Source organism: Carya illinoinensis, chromosome 16, assembly GCF_018687715.1.
Source record: "Carya illinoinensis cultivar Pawnee chromosome 16, C.illinoinensisPawnee_v1, whole genome shotgun sequence".
In the NCBI taxonomy this organism is placed as follows: Eukaryota; Viridiplantae; Streptophyta; class Magnoliopsida; order Fagales; family Juglandaceae; genus Carya; species Carya illinoinensis.
Window position 1 is genome coordinate 26,292,187 of NC_056767.1, and position 20,372 is coordinate 26,312,558.

At 36.7% G+C, this 20,372-nt stretch overlaps 1 protein-coding gene across 7 annotated transcripts; it reads left to right on the forward strand.

The window, feature by feature from the left end:
- The first annotated feature begins 8,273 nt into the window (after positions 1 to 8,273).
- Positions 8,274 to 18,442, forward strand: LOC122299213. 7 transcript variants are annotated; one of them, XM_043109287.1, is made up of 11 exons: positions 8,276 to 9,043; positions 9,528 to 9,785; positions 11,829 to 12,071; positions 12,265 to 12,414; positions 12,778 to 14,300; positions 15,291 to 15,370; positions 15,494 to 15,575; positions 15,649 to 15,774; positions 15,950 to 16,056; positions 16,867 to 17,024; positions 17,954 to 18,442. In XM_043109287.1, exons 1-11 carry the CDS (start codon positions 8,603 to 8,605, stop codon positions 18,197 to 18,199), a joined length of 3,414 nt encoding a protein of 1,137 aa, XP_042965221.1. In that variant the 5' UTR covers positions 8,276 to 8,602; the 3' UTR covers positions 18,200 to 18,442. The 7 variants fall into 7 exon arrangements, 6 of the variants coding, with proteins under 6 accessions (XP_042965225.1, XP_042965224.1, XP_042965226.1 ...); XM_043109291.1 differs by lacking the exon at positions 16,867 to 17,024 and having other exon boundaries at positions 8,274 to 9,043; positions 15,960 to 16,056; positions 17,954 to 18,092; XM_043109290.1 differs by lacking the exon at positions 17,954 to 18,442 and having other exon boundaries at positions 8,274 to 9,043; positions 15,960 to 16,056; positions 16,867 to 17,007.
- Positions 18,443 to 20,372: the final 1,930 nt, after the last annotated feature.

Sequence of the window (20,372 nt, forward strand, 5' to 3'; positions counted from 1 at the left end):
TCTAATTCTTCTAACCCCGTTACTACTAAACTACAAAGTGACTTCATGAACACCGCCTATTTAAGGCATTTACACTCAAATTCTCTTTTCAATCTAGCCCAACTTAAAAATAATATATTATTAATTACAGTCAAATCAAACCCAACCTATAAACAAGGCCAATATGAGTTCAAGCCCACTTAAAATATAGTTTCTGTAACAAGGTGCAATCAGGCCTATTAAAATAAAGTCCAATAATATGGGCAGAGGATAAACTTTGTAAGTCCAAAATATGATCTCTGCCATGTAACATTAAGGGTATAAATGTAACTAATGAAATTTTTTTTTAATAACTTTAAAGGCATATATGTGCTCTATGTAAAATGTAAAAGCCAATGTAAATGATAAAAGCCAATGTGCTCTATGTTCATTGACAAAAGCAGGGGTTGTGTGATGGAGAACTCACTGAGGAAGGGACAGAGTATCACATGCATGTTAGGGCTAGGAAGAGAATCAGGGTTGAACGTGGGCCAAGGACACTGAAGACTTAGATTGGGCTCGACAGACTTAGGATGCAACTATGGGCTTGGCCCAGTTTATTACTTTTATAATTTAGGCCATATACAGCCTAGCACTTGTTTACTTCACAGTATTTCTTTATGCTTATTTTACCTTAGTCGATAATGAATCCTGCCATGTGATTGGAGGATGCACTACTAAGTGTTAATGGGAATCTGTTGGTATAAGGTTTGTAGGAACGATGGAACAATCATCGAAAAATATTATTTTGGTTACTGAATACAATTTCTATCAGTTCCATTCTCTTTTCCTCTCCTTTGTTCTAGATGTTTCTCACCCTCTAAGTGAATTATTCCCATTTTTCCTTAATTCATTGGTTTGAGTGTTACAATCTGGTATCAGAGATTTCGATCTCATTGTGCTTACAATGGTAGAAGGTACAAGAGTAAGTTAATTACAAGAAGGATTGATGAATCTTAACAAATCTACAGATTCTTAATTCAAAACAGTAGAAGCTGATGTGGTAGCATTGAAACACCAGTCTGATTCTATCATGCAACAGCTTGCCATGATGAATGCTGAGTTGCAAAAGTTGTCCTACAATTTTGCTCATACAGAGTCTTCCAACCACCACTGTGGCCACCCCTGTGAAGAGCACTAGGAATTTGGAGGAGAAATGATACCAAGGTTAGTATGCATAGATTTTCTAAGTTCTAAAGGGGAAGACCCCACGAGATGGCTTTATAAGGCCTATCATTTTTTTAATTTTTACAATACACTACCACAATAGAAGTTGAGATTGGCATCCTTTTATATCGTGGTCAAGCCCTCATTTAGTTCCAAGACTTAGAGGAAATTGGTAGTTTGGAAAATTGGAAGGGATTCACTCAAGCTCTACCAACTAGGTTTGGACCTAGTTCATATGATGACCCCATGGGATTGTTGACCTGTTTGTAGCAAGTAGGGACTGTGGAGGAATATAAATCCAGGTTTGAGGCCTTGTCTAATAGGCTGAGAGGCTTGTTTGAGTCTCACAAACTCAGTTTCTTTTTTAGTGGCCCTAATGATGATATAAGGCTGTTAGTCAAGATGTTCAAGCCAGACACATTGCTCACGGCTTATAGCCTAGCAAGGACTCAAGAAGAACTCTTAGGAGCAATAAGGAGAAATTCTAAAGGACTACTGCCCTTACCCAAACTTATAACAACAAAAAACCCTTATCACAGCCTAACAACTGCCCCAAAAGGACCACCCAAAGCTTTAGTGCCTGTTCAGAAAATAAACCAAACCCAAATGAAGGATCACAAGAATAAAGGACTATGTTATTCTGCGATTCAAAATGGAACCCAAACCACAAATACTCTAACCCGAAACTATTCCTTATTAGGGAAATAGAGGACTGGGGAGGAAGGCAGTCCAGTGGGGGGAAATGGGGAGGCAGCAACCTTAGAAAACCAAAAACTCCACACCCAACCAAAAATCTCTCTACATACCCTGTTAGGATCCCAAAACCACAAAATTATGAGGTTGAAAAAGAGAGTGGGGGACCAAGAGGTGGTCATACTAGTGGACTCAGGGAGCACCCATAATTTCTTAGACCCTTTGGTGGTAAGAAAGGGAAACCTAGAAGTGAAGGGGGAGGACAGGGTCAAAGTGAAGGTAACCAATGGGGAGCTGCACACTAGTGAAGTAAGATGTCCTGGATTAAGGTTCAGAGTGTAGGGAAATAACTTCTTAGCAAATGTTCAAGGAGAAGAAAAGAGAATGGAATTGATAGAATTTGTATTCAGTAACCAAAATAATATTCTTCAATTATTGTTTCGCCGTTCCTACAGACCTTATACCAATAGATTCCCACTAACAGCTAGTAGTGCATCCTCTAATCACGTGGCAGGATTCATAACAGACTAAGGTAAAATAAGCATAAAGAAATATAGTGAATTAAACAAGTGTTGGGCCATATATGGCCTAAATTATAAAAGCAATAAACTAGGCCAAGCCCATAGTCACATCCTAAATCTGTCGAGCCCAATCTGAGTCTTTAGTGTCCCCGGCCCATGTTCAACCCCGATTCTCTTTCCAGCCTTAACATGTGTGTGACAGATACCCTTCTTCTTCATAAAACCTTGTCCACTAGATGTGGGTAGGTTTCTCACTACTCTGAATATGGCTCCCACATCGCATCCTTCATGCGCTGCCCTTGCCAATGGACTAAGAGCTCCACGATGACTTGATTTCTGCTCTTCCTCATCCTAATGGCCACAATCTCTCTAAGTTCTAGTTTAATCACCCCTTCTGTGTTGACTGGAGGCAGAGTTGGGAGTGACGCAACCCCATGCCCTAGCTTCCTCTTTAGCTATGAGATATGAAATACTAGGTGGATGGACATCGTGGGTGGTAGTTCGAGTCAGTAAGCCATCTCCCCGATCCACTACGTCACTTGAAAAGGCCCAAAGTACCAGGGCAAAAGTTTCAAGTTTTGTCGTTGTGCCACTATCATCTGCTTATATGGCTGCAGCTTGAGGTAAACCCACTCTCCCATTTCAAAAGTTTGTTCCTTTTGTTTAAGATCTGCAAATCTCTTCATGCGTTGTTGGGCATTGTGTAAATTCTGTTTCAACAATTGCATAATCTGGTCCCTAGTTTTGAGATTCTCTTTCACACTTTCAACTTTAGTGGTACCTGGGACTTAGGGTAGTAGCTTCGAAGGCCCATACTCATATAAGGCCTTAAAGGGGGTAGTTCAGGTTGATGAGTGGTGGTTGGTGCTATACTACCACTCAACTAGGGATATCCACTGAGCCCAAAACTTAGGCTAATCACCCACAAAGCACTGTAAGTAGTTCTCCAGGCACTTGTTCACTGCCTTTGTATGGCCGTCGGTTTGGGGGTGATAGGAGGTACTGAAAGATAATTGGATCCCCTGAATTTTTAAGAGTTCCTGCCAAAATAAGCTAGTAAAAACAATACATCTATCTAATACTATTGATTGTGACATCCTATGCAGTTTGAACACATGTTTGACAAAGAGCAAAGCCACTGTTTTGGCTGAAAAAGAATGGGACAATGGAACAAAGTGTGCATACTTGGTTAGTCTGTCTACTACCACCCACACGTTGTTAAACTCCTGAGAATTAGGTAGGCCTTCAACAAAATCCATGGTTATGCATAACCAACGTTGGGAAGGAATGGGGAGGGGTTGGAGGAGCCCTCTGGGCTTAGACTGGTCTGATTTCACCCCTTGGCACACTTCACACTTCCTTATAAACTTCTTTAGATCAAATCTCATGCCAAGTAAATGTAATTACATCTTCACATGATGTAGAGTCTTGTCATACCCTAAGCGGCCCCCTAAAGGCCTACTATGGAGAGTCTATAACATCTTATGCCTTGTGTCACCATAATTAGCAACACATAGCCGCTGTTTGTAGTATAACAGTCCATCTCTTACTGCAAATTTATGAGGAAGTTGGCCTTTATCAAATTGAGTGAGCAGCTTGGATGGATAGGGGTCTTGTGGGTACCCCCTTTTTATTTCTTCACACCAGTAGGTGCTGACAAAGCAAAGATGCTTACTTCCACCTCCTCCTTTCCACCTTCATCTCTCCTAGAAAGGGCATTAGCTACTTTATTCTCAATCCACTTCTTATACTAGACCCTTAAGTCATATCTCAATAGTTTAGACACCCACTTTTGCTACATAGGAGTGCCAACCTTCTGATTCAACAAGAATTTAAGGCTTCCATTTTTGGACGACAGCCACTAAGGTGAACAATTCCTTCTCGTAAGTAAACCAGGCCAGCACCCTTCCCTTAAAGGCTTGGCTAAAATTGGCAATGGGCTTATTTTTCCGCATTAGTACAGCCCCAATGGCTTTCCCTAAGGCATAACACTCAATGATAAAAGGAAATGTGAAATCTGGTAAGGTTATGATAGGGGGATCAGTGAGTGCTGCTCTGAGTTTAATAAAAGTGTCTCTAGCCTCAATTGTCCAACTGAACTAATTTTTCTTTAACAGGTTAGTTAAGGGACCTGCAATGCCCCCATATTCCTTTTTAAACCTTCTATAATAGCCTGTAAGGCCTAAGAAGCCCCTTAGAGCCTTAAGTGAGATAGGAAAAGGCCACTCTTCCATGCTCTAATTTTGTTTAGATTTGCTCTCACCCCACTAGCAGATATTAAATGCCCCAAATAGGTCACCTCAGCACAAGTAAACCTACACTTTGAAGGCTTAGCAAGTAAACTGTGTGCCCTCAGAACCTCCAAAGTCAGTTTTAAGTGATGCCCATGATTCTCAACATTTTTACTGTAGACTAGAATGTCATTAAAAAAAAAAAAAAGAACTAGAATCAACCTTCTTAAGCATGGCCTAAATATTTCATTCATTAGGTTTTGGAAGGTTGAGGTGGCCTTAGTTAGCCCAAAGGGCATAACTAGAAACTCATACTAGCCCTCATATGTTCTAAAGGCCGTTTTAGTAACATTTTCCTCCCTTACCCTTATTTGGTGATAACCTGAACATTCATCCAGTTTTGAAAACACTTTAGCCCCACTGAGTTCATCAAGCAGCTCCTCCACTATTGATATGGGGTATTTGTCTTTGATAGTGGCCTTATTAAGGGCCTTGTAGTCCACACACATCCTCCAAGATCCATCCGCTTTCCTAACTAACAGCACCGGTGAGGAAAAGAGACTTTGACTGGGCTGAATTACCCCCAGTTGATAGCAACTCCTGGATGATCTTTTCAATCTCATCTTTTTGAAAGTAAGGGTACCTGTAGGGTCGCATAAACACAGGTAGTGTGTTGGGTTCTAAATTGATAGAGTGGTCATGTGTCCTGTGAGGTGGCAGCCCTCTCCAAAAACATCAGCAAACTGATCTAATAGGTCCTGTATGTGCCTAGGCACTTATTCCCCCTCAGGAGATGTGTCGTTCTCCAATAATTGCATCAATAAATCCATTTTTTCTAGTTTATGGTTTTTATTGAGTCCCCCAACTCAATTCTTGTTGTAAGGCTTAAGCCCTTCAACTTAATGGAATTTCCACCCTGCTGGAACTCCATAGTCAGATCTACAAAATTCTAGAGAATTGGTCCTAGTTCCGTTAGCCATTGCACCACAAACACCATGTCACAATCAGCTAATACCAGAACATAAATCTCTATTAAGAAGTTATTTCCCCTGCACTCTGAACCTTAATCCAGAACATCTTCCTTCACTAGTGAGCAGCTCCCTATTGGCTACCTACCCTATCCTCCCTCTTCACTTCCAGGTTTCCCCTTCTTATGACCAAAGGGTCTAGGAAATTATGGGTTCTCCCTAAGTCCACCTATATGGCCACCTCTTTGTCCCCCACTCTCCCTTTCAACCTCATAATTTTGGGATTTTGGGATCCTAACAAAGCATGCAAAGAGATTTCTGATTGGGTGTGGAGTGTTTGGTTTTCTAAGGTTGCTTCCTCCTCATTTTCCCCCGCTGGACTGCCTTCCTCCCCCAAGTCCTCCTCTATTTCTTTGATAAAGAATAGTTTTGGGTTAAAGCATTTGTGGTTTGGGTTAGAGCATAGTCCTTTATCCTTGCGATCCTTCATTTGGACTTGGTTTATTTTTTGGACAGGCACTAAAGTTTTGGGTGGTCCTTTTGGGGCAGTTGTTGGGCTGTAATAAGGGTTTTTTGTGGTTGTAGGTTTGGGTAAGGGCAGTAGTCTCTTAGAATTTCTCCTTATTGCTCCTAAGAGTTCTTCCTAGGTCATTACTAGGCCATAAGCCATGAGCAATGTGTTTGGCTTGAACATCTGGACTGACAACCTTAAATCACCACTGAGGCCATTCAAAAAGTAACTGAGTTTGTATAACTATATTATTATAAGTTATAGTGATTTAATATAGTTATAATATTAATATTAAATCACTAAGTACTAGTATAGTATAGTACTAGTATAGTATTAATATTAATATAGTATTAGTATTAAAATTACTATATAAAAGTGATTTAATATTAACAAATTATAGTGATTTAATATAGCATTAGTATCACTAATATATAATGATTTATTATAGTATTAGTATTAATATACATTAGTATACTAATGTATACCAATTAATTAAAGCAAAATGTAATTACCATACTAATGTATTATGTATTTATCAAAAGGATTCAAAAGAATATGTTGAGAATTTATTAGGCCTAAAATTGTAATTAATATATATTTTATATTAATAACATATGATCAAACAAATTTTTATGTTTAATATTATAATTTTATGTTATAAATTATCATATAAAATTATTTCATATATATTATATATAAAAAGTATATATATAATATTAAAAATTAATTCTATATATAAAAATAAGAACTGGTTCGGTTTGGTCTTGGAAATCCTAAAACGGGAACTGGACCGATTCTATCCGGTTTGTGGAATCATGGAACAAGTCCCGAACCAACTAGTTCAGTTCAGTTTGGGTCGGTTTTCCAGTTTTCCTGTTTAAACTTTCACCCCTAATGATGGCTTGGTTCATTTGTGTTGGGTCTCAAGCGGTGGCCACTGGTGGTGTATAATGAACGGGAGAGACTCAGAGAGAAAGAGAATCGAGAACATGAGAGACATGAATAGAGAGAATTTGTTGAGAAAGAACTTGAATGGAGAAACATGTTGAAGAGGCTTGGGAAGGTGAAACTTGGGGAGGGAGAAAATGGGGGAGAGGGATTCGGAAGAGGCAATTGTCGCGGAGATGGAGGGATAAAAAGATGAAAAGAAAATGGATCCCTTACCTAAACGACCTCGTTCACCAAAGGGGCTGGTATCTTCTCGGGCCGGGCCTAGGCATACACCAAAGGTAAGGGTATTTACCTTTTGGAAGTTGTAAATAAAAACTAGATAACTAGTTTCATGTCAAATATTTTCACTCATAATAGGTAGGCTATTGAAATAAGGTAATAGATTATGAATAATGCTATTAGTTATCAGAAATTTATCGCTCAAATGACACATTTGACATGGCACCACCATATAATGCAATATAGTTTATTAAAAACACTCAAAACCACTTAAACAAACTTTCATTGAAATATTAATTTAGAGCACACTATTAAGAAAAAATATTAAGAAAAACTAATAAAAAATAAAAAATTATATTCGCAAGTCGATATATAGAACACACATAATAAAATAATTAAATAATATAATTTAATTTAAAAGATAAATTTTAAAATTTGAATCTTATAAATTAAAATTTAATATTTAAATAATATAATTAATGTGTTCTACACACACGGACCGAGAATAACTCATTTAAAAAATATCGTTGAAATTTCTAAATGAGCAAATTCAAAAGATTAATTTCCAAGAAGGAAACGGAAAACCAAAAACTTAAAAACCCGACTACCGATCTGGATGAACCGGAAAAGCCAACGGCTCAGCGGAACCGTTCGGTACATGCATACTAGGTTTCTTCCCCTCATATGTCTTCATCGTATCTTTATTTTTTAGAAAATGCTTGTATGCCCCTTCTATTTGCCCGCTCAAAGTGACCGCTGGTCACAAATTTTTTTTTTAATAATTTTTTTTTACTTAGTGATTAAAGAAGTGATTTTAAGTGTATTGATATTTTTTTTATATTTTTTAAAAATGTTTAAATATATAAAAAAAATGTGAAATGAAAAAAGAAACAAAAAAGAAAAAAAAATTTACAAAGGGCGGCACGCCCAGCGGTAATCGCTGGGCGGCATAGTAGCATCGCCCTTTTTTAAATACAAATTTCCAAAACGACAGGGTCTAACCCCAATCATAGTACCCCGTCTGTCGCTTGCCCCCCTCTCTCTCTCTGATTTCCGCGTGAATGCCATGGCCGTTTCTCTCTCCCCAATCCCTCCGAAACCCCCTTTCGCTCTCTCTCTCTAAGAATTCCTCCATTTCTCAATATCTCTCTCTTTCTGAGATTCTGTTTATTATTTTCTTCACATAGGAATATAATATATATATATATATATATATTTCTACACATGTATCCACGTAGTCTAAACGGAAGATTACCTACCCACCTTATGTATTTTCCACAATAGAACGCGTAGATTCGGTCCGGAAAGGATCGCCGAGGGGGAATGGAGATTGTGACCGGGGATAGGTACCTGGAGAAGCTGGTGGAATTCGTGGACGAGCAGGCCGGTCCGCTGCTCGACGGTGCCATGGTGCTGAAGCTCAACCCGGCGGGCTTGCACTACGTACAGTCGCGCCTGGAGGCGCTGAACGAGCTCGAGAGCCTGCTGGCTGGTGCGCCCATCGACTACCTCCGCGCCTACGTGTCTGACCTCGGAGACCACCGCGCGCTCGAGCAGCTCCGCCGGATTCTCCGCCTGATTCCTTCGCTCAAGGTCGTCTCGGCGCTTACGCCGCCTTCTCGGGACCCCACACCGCTCTCTTTGCGTCCGTTCGGGAGGCTTAGGGTTCTCGAGCTTAGGGGCTGCGATTTGTCCACCTCCGCTGCCCGAGGGTTGTTGGAGCTGAGGCACACTTTGGAAAAAATCATATGCCACAATTCTACTGTGAGTTTGTTTGTTTGCATTCTTGCTTAAGAGTTATGGAATGGAAAAGTAATAAGTACAACAAAATTTGGATTCGGGAATTAGATATCTTATATACTATACAATGATTCATATAAATGCTTTTGAGCTTGGTTTTGGAATGAAACTAAATGTGACGGGTATTAACTCGAATGTAATTTCTCTTTTTGACATCTGTTTTTGTTTATTGGTACCTGTAAGTGAAAAGTATGGATTTCAGATGCTGTAAGTTTTTGGAGTTTATACATTCCTAGTTTTTTTTTTTTTATCAGTGATTTAAAGAAGCAATTATTTCATTAAAATTTAATACTAGCAATTTACTTTTCAGTTGTGTACATGTGGAGTGAAAATTTTCTCTTTTTGGATTTAACCTTTTTTTTCGCCTAATACGTGAATTTAATGATATTGTTAATCGGCTGGGTGATTAGGGATAATTATTTTTTCTTTGAACTTGCATGTAATTTAGGATGCTCTACGGCATGTTTTTGCGAGCAGAATTGCCGAGATAAAGGGATCTCCTCAATGGAACCGGTTGTCCTTTGTTTCATGTGCTTGTAATGGCTTGGTTCTCATGGACGAGTCTTTGCAACTTCTTCCTGCTGTTGAAACTCTTGATCTTAGCCGGAACAAGTTTGCGAAAGTGGATAATCTTCGCAAGTGTCCCAAATTGAAGCACCTGGATCTTGGTTTTAATCACCTAAGATCAATTGCGTACTTTAATGAGGTATTTACTTAAGGGTAATTGACTTGTGTAAAAAGAAATTTCGTAGCCTGAAATTACAATTTTTGGTCATTTCTTCAACTCGTTGCCCGTAAAATTCTTGATCAAAGAGGTCTGATTCTACATACATACATACATACTATATATATATATATTATTTAGAGTTCACAAGGAGCTCTAGCCCATATCAACTCATCTTGAGTGTTTGGTTTTCAGGATTACTTTTAGCTAGTTATTCAAGATTATAGTTGCAATTGGAAAATTCATTTGTGGAAGACTAGGGTTTATTCATCTAGAAGTTCTTGTAGACTTTCAATCTAAGAGAAGGGGAAAAAGAACAGAAAAAGATTATTTGGACTATTTTGGCAGCTAAGTGAGGAAGTGAAAATTCAAACTCTAGGACATTGACTTCTTCCAGGGTAGTTGACACGCAGGAAAGGGAAATTTGCTTAGTGTGTGGAGCTTGAACTGAATTAGGCTTGTTGTAGTTTTGAGGATCGAACCTATTTGGAGTTCTTTAGCTCTATTAAGTAATTAACCACAGCTGCAGCATCATGCTTAATGCATTTTGCATTTTGCTAAACTGCTCTTTCTTAGCTTTACTCCATACTATTTTTAAAGCTGTTTGAATGTTTGGAATTGAGATCTATGGTTAAAATCTGTCAACGCCCTGATGACAAGAATAATTTTGGGACCTTAATCTTGGTATTTGTGTATTGTGTTGGTCCTCATGCATCACTAGCCCATTGGTTATGCTAAAGATGAATGCTCACACGATTATGGTTGGTTTTTTTTTTTTTTTTTGTTGCATGGCGTGAGACCAAATTGCCATTTCTGTGGTATTAGATTATCACTCTATAGTGACCTAGATAGGTTTTATCTCTTGTATACCTTATTGTGTACTTAAGCTATGCCTATTCTTATTAATACTACCGTTTACCTATATATATATATAAATTATCTACTTCTATCTGGAAATGCTAATTCATCAAGGGAAGCACTAGCAGCCAGATGAAGTGAGATTATTGTTTTCCACCCACCAATGAATATATGACACGTAGGGATTTTAGTAAACTGAAGAATATAATTGCAGGTAGAGGATTCCTACATTAATTTCATCTTTTCTCTAACCCGATCTCTTTTCTCCTCTCTCTCATTATCTCTCTCCTCCTCCCTCTCCACCCCGCGTCATCTCTCTCTCTCTAATTTGGTGCCCTAGCATTATCATCGTTAAGGTTTATACTGATGGACCACCAAAACCCTCTTGCTAGAAGTTATTTAATTACTGCACACCAAACTGAAATAAAAGTACTGTTCACATTTTTCTGAAATTTTGGTGTAGATTTCCCTTTTCAAGCCCTTAAATGAAATGAAGAAATCTTTAGGAGTGATGGCCAACCAATCTGCAAATAAGGAGAAAGTTGATTCATGAAGGAGCTTCGATTGAAAGGGAGAGGAGAGTTGGCGGCGGGGGGAGAGGGGGAGGGGGGGAGAAGAGAGAAAGGGTCAAGGGAAAAGGAGGAGAGGGGACAGCTCGGGGAGAGAGGAAAAGAGAAAGAAAAAATTGAGATACAAACAGATCTACCGTAAAACACATAAATTTCTCACTTGTTCAAATCTTATTGGAGGGTGTAAAATAAAATATCAGACAACACCTAATCTGATTTGAAGCTTTTCTCATTCATCAATACTGTCTTCCGTCGGACAGCTTCAGTAGACTTTAATGGGCTTGACTTTCTTGATTTTGTTGTATCTTTATCCCCTTCTAGATAGGTGTATTTCTTGCATACTTCCTGTGTACTTGGATTGTGCCTTTTAATGAAGTCTTATTACTAATAAAAAATCTAGGAATGTTATAACTTCCGAGGTTTAATTTTAATTTACTTAGCTGGATTTTTACATCATTTTATTTTTGGCTTGGAAAGCTACCGATAGTGCTATTCATTGAGCTTTATAGTGTGAGTGCCAGCTAGTATGCCGTTTGCTTTAAATTTTTAATTTAGGAATTAGCTCTGGACTCACTTGCCAATGATTTGGACCATGCAGGTCTCCTGTCGTATTGGTAAACTTGTTTTGAGAAACAATGCCCTGGCGACATTGCACGGGATTGAGAATCTGAAGTCACTTGAAGCGCTTGATGTTTCCTACAATGTAATTTCCAATTTTTCAGAGTTAGAGTTCCTTGGGTGCCTTCCCTCTCTACGAAGCCTATGGTTGGAAGGAAATCCATTATGTTGTGCCCGATGGTATAGAGCACAAGTATTCAGCTTTTTCAATCATATAGATAAAGTAAGACATAGTTTATAGATTTATCTTTTGTGACTTCTTCTTGTTGCTTTTGAACTTTGATATACTACATTGTCGTGTTTGGTGGAGTTAACAAATCATAATGTTTATAACAATCATTTCATGCCTCTTTCCTCAATTTTGTGCCCCTGCTAAACTCACTATTCCATTTCCCCGGCTATTGTATGCTGATTAGTTGAAATTAGATGATAAGCACATCAGCACCAGAGAGTTCTGGAAACGTCAAATTATCATTGCCAGCAGGCAGAAGCGACCTGCCACCTTTGGATTTTATTCTCCTGCAAAAGATGAAGCTAGAGAAGATGGGAGTATTAACCGAAGACGGGTATGCATTTATAAATTTAACAAGGATCTGTGCAAATCAATCATTGAGTTTTAAAGACTAGTTTCAAGACACAATGAGATTTGGGTTTCAATGGATCACATCAAACTTTTATTTTAAAGGTGCTTATTTTTTAACCTTTAATATAAAAAATTAAGTGATACTTGACCCTGCTCTTCTCCCCCATTAAAGAAGTTTAATGGGATAAAGTGCATTTGCCCCATATCTCAATTCTTAAGCATGCATTTTTTTTTTTAGTTTAATATTTTTTTCCATATCTTTAAATTTTGGCACCAGCATGTTGCTTATGCTTCTTCTGTATTAGTATTGATGTAGGCCGTCATCTCATGGTGTTATGTTTTACAGAGAAAGCCATCTCGCCTTGCATCTATTGAAAAGGAAGAAGAGAACACATATATATGTTCTGACCAAGAGTCCGTATCATGTGATGTTGATATTCAGAGCAGAGAAGAGACTGTCATGTCTGATGCCGAAGCTGAAATTGTTGATTTAATGAATAGAGTTGAACTCATGAAGAAAGAGCGTTCTGTTCTTTGGTTACGGGAGTTTAGGGTGTGGATGGATCATGCTTCTGAGAATTTTGTGGAAAGAACTAAATCTTATGGGGCAACATTGCATAACGAAAAAGAGAATTATTTGAAAGGAAAGCCAAGCAAAAGGTATCTGGGTGATAGTTCGAGATATGTTTCTGACTCTGTCCAAGCTTCTGGAGATGATAGTAGTACAAATATTTTAGAATCTGATAATTCCTTTGCAGATATGTCTACTGGTTTGCCTGCTAACCCATACTTTAGCCAAGTTAGTTTCCTAGGGAATGGTGGTCGGTTTTCTTTGGCTGGAATGGGGAGAATTGATCTGAAAGAGGAGCATCCAACATCTTATTCACATGACGGGATTACTACTACTTCTCTGCAAGCTAAAAGTTCCCACCCCGATATCTTTGCTGTCCAAGGTGTTCATGGGGTGTTTGAAAATGTCATCATGTCACCATTACCAGCCACTGATGATATGTTAGTGTCTCATTCACCCTCTCCTTTCCCTGCATCTCCCCCTCATTATCAAGAGGACATTCTACATCGTCGCCACAACTTAGTCGAAGAAACTTTGCAGCTATCTGCAGAGTCTTATTCGCCAGCATCATCTGATAGTAATACCAGCTGTAGTGATGATGATTTCTGTGAATCAATACTCGCAGCTGATAAGTCACTGAATGAAGCTTATGCCATGAGTGCTGAAGGCCGCTCATTTTCTTTTGATGTTGAGGAGAATTTTGACCACCTAAATCATGAAATTTCTCATGTAAGAGAAAATGGCACGTCTTGTTCTTTTGTTGACCAGACCTCTAGTATGCACAAAATTTCAAATTCAGAACGGTTCTTGCAATCACATTGCAATGATTTTCCTGCTGCTGATACTCTTGATGATCAAATTTCTCGTTATGTCAACCAAGAGGCTGATTATTTTGAGAAGAGAAAAGGCAAAAGGAAACTGAAGAAAAAAGTAATTCCACTACTAGGGGAGAATAAGGTGGTTGGTGGGACAGAATCGTCATTCAAATCAGATGGCAACTTGGATATTCGTGGAGTTCATGGAGCTGCAATGGAAAATGAGCAAGGGAAACAAATTTCATATCCCAGCGAATTCCAGGAAGTTATTCATATGGAAGAGATGTGGAAAAAAGCAATTGTAGCCCCACCAATTGATGATTCTTATAAATTTCCAGGGTCTTGGTGCTCATCTCCTTGGAGTGCTGATTTTATTGAGAATTTTTTCAATACAAATATTGCAGAATCTGGCATTCAGGAAACTTGTCGACAGTATTTGTGTTGTGATTGTGTACTTGAGCCAGAGTCCAAATATGGAGAAAGGTGAATATTATAATGTATAATACTCATAAACATAAATATTATCTGATATAATGAATGGTAGGAAAATGAATGGACTAGGCAGGTCTTTCTGACACCTGCAAAAACAAAAATAAAGACAAAAAGAGGAAATCCTTTAGTATTATGTTTTTAAAATTTTTGTTAATGATTACTAATGGTTTTCTTTCACTACTCTTGTTTACATGGTAGTTTCTGTGGTCCTATGCATTTCTTATAAAAAAAACTTGTTACTGTTTTTGGGAGAACTTTATAAATGTTTCCTGTTTCTATCTTACTATATTCTGTCCTGATGTTTAGAGTTGACTTATTCATAGCTAGGCTCTACCGAGTGTATGTAGGAATGGACATTGTACATGCTAATAACTACAACAACATTGTGCATACGTTTGGCACTTAAGATTCTCCTGAAGTTCATCATTTTCTAGCTACTAATTTTCTTATTTCTGTTTATATTAGATGGATTTTTGGGTGATTCTATTTGGTGCTTCAGTGGTACAAGTTAATGGCTTTTATTTTAGAATTTGCAATTGATACCAAGAACTGCCCTCATAATTTATGTACTCCATGGGGCAATATCAGGTGCTATATTTTCACTTGTAAACTGTCTTCTTAAGTTCTAAAGATCAGTAAGATACATCTGCATTGGAGCTTTGGAATCTCTAAAGTATACTTAAAGAAATTTGATATCTCTGTTGTCTCATTCATACATACTTGGATTCTGTTCTATAAGATATTTTTTCTCTGAAGGTTATTCATTTCACTTATTACTCCGTGTACTTGGGCAACGCCTATTTCATTCTCTTCAATAAAGTTACTTTTACTTATAAAATATAAATATATATATATATATATATTTCACTTATTATATTTTTCATATTGGCCTCTTCAATGAACTAAACACTATCCAGAATTATTAAGTTGTGTATCTTATAGAAATTCTCATTCTGGTGTTATTTATCTTCCTTGTTCCAGATGCAGAGAAGTGATTCTGGTAATGAGCAGTGAAAACAAGTTGTATGTTTTGCTTATTGGTATTTCAGGTGATGGATCAGGTCAGGTTTTGAAACTTTGCAGGAGGAATAACGTTCATTTGTTTTGTAAATAATGTCAATTACTTGGTGCTCTCTTGTGCCTATGTTTTTCAGCCTAATGACTGCTGAACTGGCTTAATGCAGGAGCTATCTTAAGTTTAGTAGGTTGCCACAAAATTGAAGATATTAAAGAGGTGTCAGTTGGTGTTGGACTTCAGGTTGTGAGGTTAGTGATTTCTTGTGCTTTTATCAATCACAGAAGCTATAATTTTTCTAAATCTCTATTTTTTGTGGGCTAGGTTGTGCATTGACAGGGATTCAGCATACCTATTTATAACTAGAAGCATCGAGAAGTCAAGGCAATTATTTAGTACCTTGGAAGTGTTTGATTTACATCCACAAAAAGATCATTGTTCTTTACGAAGGTGATTTTTGGCATAAAACACACTTATCAAAAAAATTTATGGCATAAAACACAGTTCCAAACCTTGCTTTGGCATTACTTTTCCATGTTATATTTGTTTAGCTTCAAAATTAAACGTATATACATTTTTCCATTTCTTTGTTATAATAGACTGGTTTTGGAAATTTAAATGGCAGTTTGGAGCAGGTTCAGGTTGAATTGTTTGAGAAACAAATATGTGGAGGTTCAAAAGTGAACATCTTCCAATACTCTATGGTGCTATTCAGGCGCACCAACAATGAAGGTTTACTTCTTACTAGTTGACCTTGGTTATGATGTATGGGAATGTGCCTGAACATGTTTTGAGATAGTTCAGTCATCCATTGAAAGAGGATTTCTGAGTGCTGCAAGAAAATCTGATTGAGTTTTTTTTTTTTATAGAATTTCTGATGTTCCCACTCCCCTTTTTACTTGGCATTCTCCTATGTGTACCCCTAATGTACTTGGGTAGATCCCTTGTGCCTATAATAAAATTCATTGATGTTATGTAGTAAAAAAATTCTTAATAGGAAGGATTTTCAAAGAGAATATGTGAAGGAAGGCTTTTAAAATCTGTTGCAATAGTTAACAAACATGATACACATTAAGGATCAGGCTTAAATCACGCATGTTTTGGAACTTGTCCTGAAAAAACTCAGTTTGAATAGATGATTTTCCCGTGCACGTTGTAGGTGCTGAAGTGGCCTCTTTGATTGTATTTGGTATCCCTTCCATAAAATTCTCTCTTTTCTTTTTTTTTTGTTTTTTTAATATGTAATGAAAACTTTTTTTAAAAAGTTCCAAAGGCATTACCCAAGTACGTAGAAGTATACAGGAGAAACACCCTTTTAGGGAGGAATGGATTGTTTTTGCACATGAAAGAAACCTAGCAGTTCCCTTTTCACTAAGTTTCAGAGAATAGTTATCCACTCTTAATTTTGATTTTTTTGTTTGAATTTACATCCTACTTTTTAAAGAGAGGATATCTATGAAATAATTTTATACTTGTATGATTTCTTTTGTGCAAGCATATATTCTTAATTTAGGTGATGCTTAATCTTTTAACATGCAACAGAGGATATATGGCTTTCAAGATCACTATTTGTGATTGGAAGGCATCTGCTTGTGTGTGTTGAAGACCTTATGCACTTCAGCTCTCTTTCAATGGATTCCTCTTTGCCTCCATATTTCTCACTTGATTCATGTTGCTCCATTGTTGACTTATCTGAGATGGTAACTTACTAATTTTTTTTTTTTGATAAGTTGACTTACTGAATTTACGAAGGCTTCCTTAAGATTTTGCCTACATTTTGTTCTGCCAGATTGTGTACATATTCACCTCATGTGATAAGAAACATTATCTTGATTTTCTTTTGCATGATTATATGAATGCATTTCTGGTTTCATTTGTGGTGCATGTGTGTTTGTGTTGATGAAACATCGTATAGATTTACATCGTAATCATTGACTTGAATTCTTAGTTAATATACTGTTCAGGCTTAAATGGAATAACATTGTCGTGACCTTTGAACCCACAAACTAATGTAGCTTAATGGAATCCGTTAGATCTACTTTATAATAAAAATAACTTTACAATCTGATGTATCCCATCAAGCCTCATCAATTTGTGGGTTTACTTTTGTGTAATTCCTTTATGGCTAAAGTATTTTCCTTTTAGTTTGCCTACATTTATGTTCATTTTCCAGGTTCATACATCGTTTACTGCAATTGATATCTAATAAATCATTGTTTTTTCCTATAGTCTTAGATTCTACCATGTTTCTGGTTCAACATACAATGTTCTCTGTTTTGCTGGTAAATCATGTTATAGGGGATTGTCACCATTCATTTTCATTTCTCTGTTTGTTAGTCAATATCTTGTTGAGCCATTACCAATCGAAAGAAACAAAACTTGTTGAGCCACCAATGGGAGGACGATGTATATGATAGATGGTAGCCAAAGGCTCATGTATACCATGCTTAGTCAATCACAAACACAGTGATTTCTTTTTAATAGTCAATATGCTCTATGCTTCAAGCTCAATTTTCGTTGTGGTTATCCTTCCATTGTTACTTTAGACAGATTTTCCTCTCTTTCTCTCTACCCGAAGCATTGGATGTGTGGAGAAAGATGTTAATTTACCTATTAACTTCATTTCCAGGTCATCGAGGCTAGAGAGAGTTGCTGTGTGACCCTAACTCTTAAATGTACCACATCGGAGTTCTACCCCTCTGCCAAAGCCGACACGGAGGTTGCAGCAATCAATGACGAAGAGAAAGTTTCAGGCTGTGTAACATGGAAGATCAGGTGGTTCTCTGAAGAGAGTCTGTTCAATTTCGTGGCATTGGTAAAGGCAATCCATGCAGGAACATCCACGTCTCCCTTACTCCTAAGATGTAAATCGTGAAGCCTTTTTGTTTCTTTGTTTTTGTTTGTTTCCTATTCATTTCATTCTTTTTGATCTGGCCTTCCATTTCGTTTTTGCTTCTTATTTCCGTATAGTTTTGAAATTTTAGTAGCTGCAAGTGTCGTGAGTCAATAGCTTCCTTTTGTATTCTTTGATTTGTCCTTTTAGCATTCCATCATGTACAAATTTTGTACAGTACCACATCATCATACGAAAATGAGTTTTTTTTTCCACATTTCCATACACGAAATTGTACAGTGAATGTTAATTTTCTTTTATTAGCATTTGAGAATGTGAAAAAAAAAAAAATGGCTTTGAGCTTCGAATGTGTTTATTAAAACATAATTTGCTGTCTGGGACTTTTGCCAAGAGACGAGTACTCTAGGAGAACGTGGTTATCAAACAAGAATGATGCTAGTGCTAACGACGTCAGCAACCGCTGCAATGTTTTTTTTTTTTTTTTATGTGATTAAGGAAGTATTTTTATGATGATGTTGTGAATTTTTTTGAAAAAAATATTTAAAAGTGTTAAAAAAACACATCAAATAACTAGTGGTAACTCCGCGCTGGCTCTACCAGGGGTGACTGCAGCAAGGTGAGATCTCACTGTATGAGAAATCAAGTACAAGTGGCATTACCTCATGTATCAAGTATACGAGATGTTTGGTTCTATAATTATGGGTTGTTCATGTGAAAGTAATGGTGGCAGTACGAACATATGACTGCATTGTTAAATACTTTGATGTGATGTTCGGAGGTTAATTCCGGCATATTCAATTAATTGTAGAAATCAATGACCATGACCAATCTTGCAAGGAGCTTTTGTACTTCTAACTCACAGTCCCAAAGGATTTATTTGTTTTAAACTTTTAGGACTTATTTGGATAGAGAGATATTTTGGTCTTATTTAATTTCATCTCAATATTTAAATATTATAAATACAAATACTTTCTAATATAATTATTATAATTTTTTTAAACTTATAATTAAAATACAGAAAATAATTCAATTTTTTCACTCAAAACAAACATAATATTAAAAAAGTAATATTCTTAATATTTTTAACCAATTTTTTTTCTCTTTTAAAAACTCAATAAAACATTTTAACCTAAGTACTTTCTAACTCATCTCAACTCAAATATCTTACTATTATTTACAAATTATCTCAACTCACTATCCAAATCAGGCTTTTCTTTTCCCACTCTCTGATGTAAAGAAGGTTGTTCAATCTACTTCATCCATTATTCAACTAGCAAAGCTTTAGGATACGTTTCGATGTTGATTTGAGTTGTAAATAATAATATTTTGTGAATTTTATTGAGATGAGTTTAACTTTTTTAAATTAGATGAGTTTAATATTTTAGATTGAAATATATGAAGTAGTTCAAGATAAATTTAACTTTTTTATGAGAAATTAAAAAAATAGTAGATCTCATCAATTATTGGTTCAAGATGAATTAAGTTTGGTTCAACCTTACTCATTTTTCATTGCATCCATAAACGGTTAAAAGCTTAAGGTCCCAGAACATCTTCTCATTTTTCATTACATTCATTATTTAGAAACCACTATATTTTCTTTTTGATTGGTACCACTATATTATCGATAACATTACTCACATAACGATCCTTTTACTCTCACCACACCTTCTATCAATCTTGGAACAATCAGGAATAATATAAATCAACGCATAGATATACACAATCAATAGCGAAGTCATATCAAACCCGTCACTCTTGTAGGGATTGCATGTACATGCAAAAAATCGAATACCAAAAGACGAAAAAACTTACCATGTCAATGTATAATTGAGATGGTCCTGTGGAATGACTGAACTGCAAATCAAGGAATTGACATTCTCCGGAATAGGGTAAGGGTTAATCGGATTAAAGTTTTCATTTATGTCTTCAATGTATTTGGTATTCTCAGGAAATCCAGCAGGACGAGCAATTGCAGGAATATCTACATAGAACCACTGACAAGAGCTTTGATCATTTGCTGGAACAAATATACTAGGCTTCTCACTCCTTAGAATTAGAGAAATGATAGTTGCTGTTGTAAATGTGCAGGGATTGTACAATCACTTTAAAAAAAATGAATACATACGGGACTCACATAAAAAAAATAAATAAATAAAGTTTAATAATAGACTCCACTCTTTTTTAAAGTAACTAC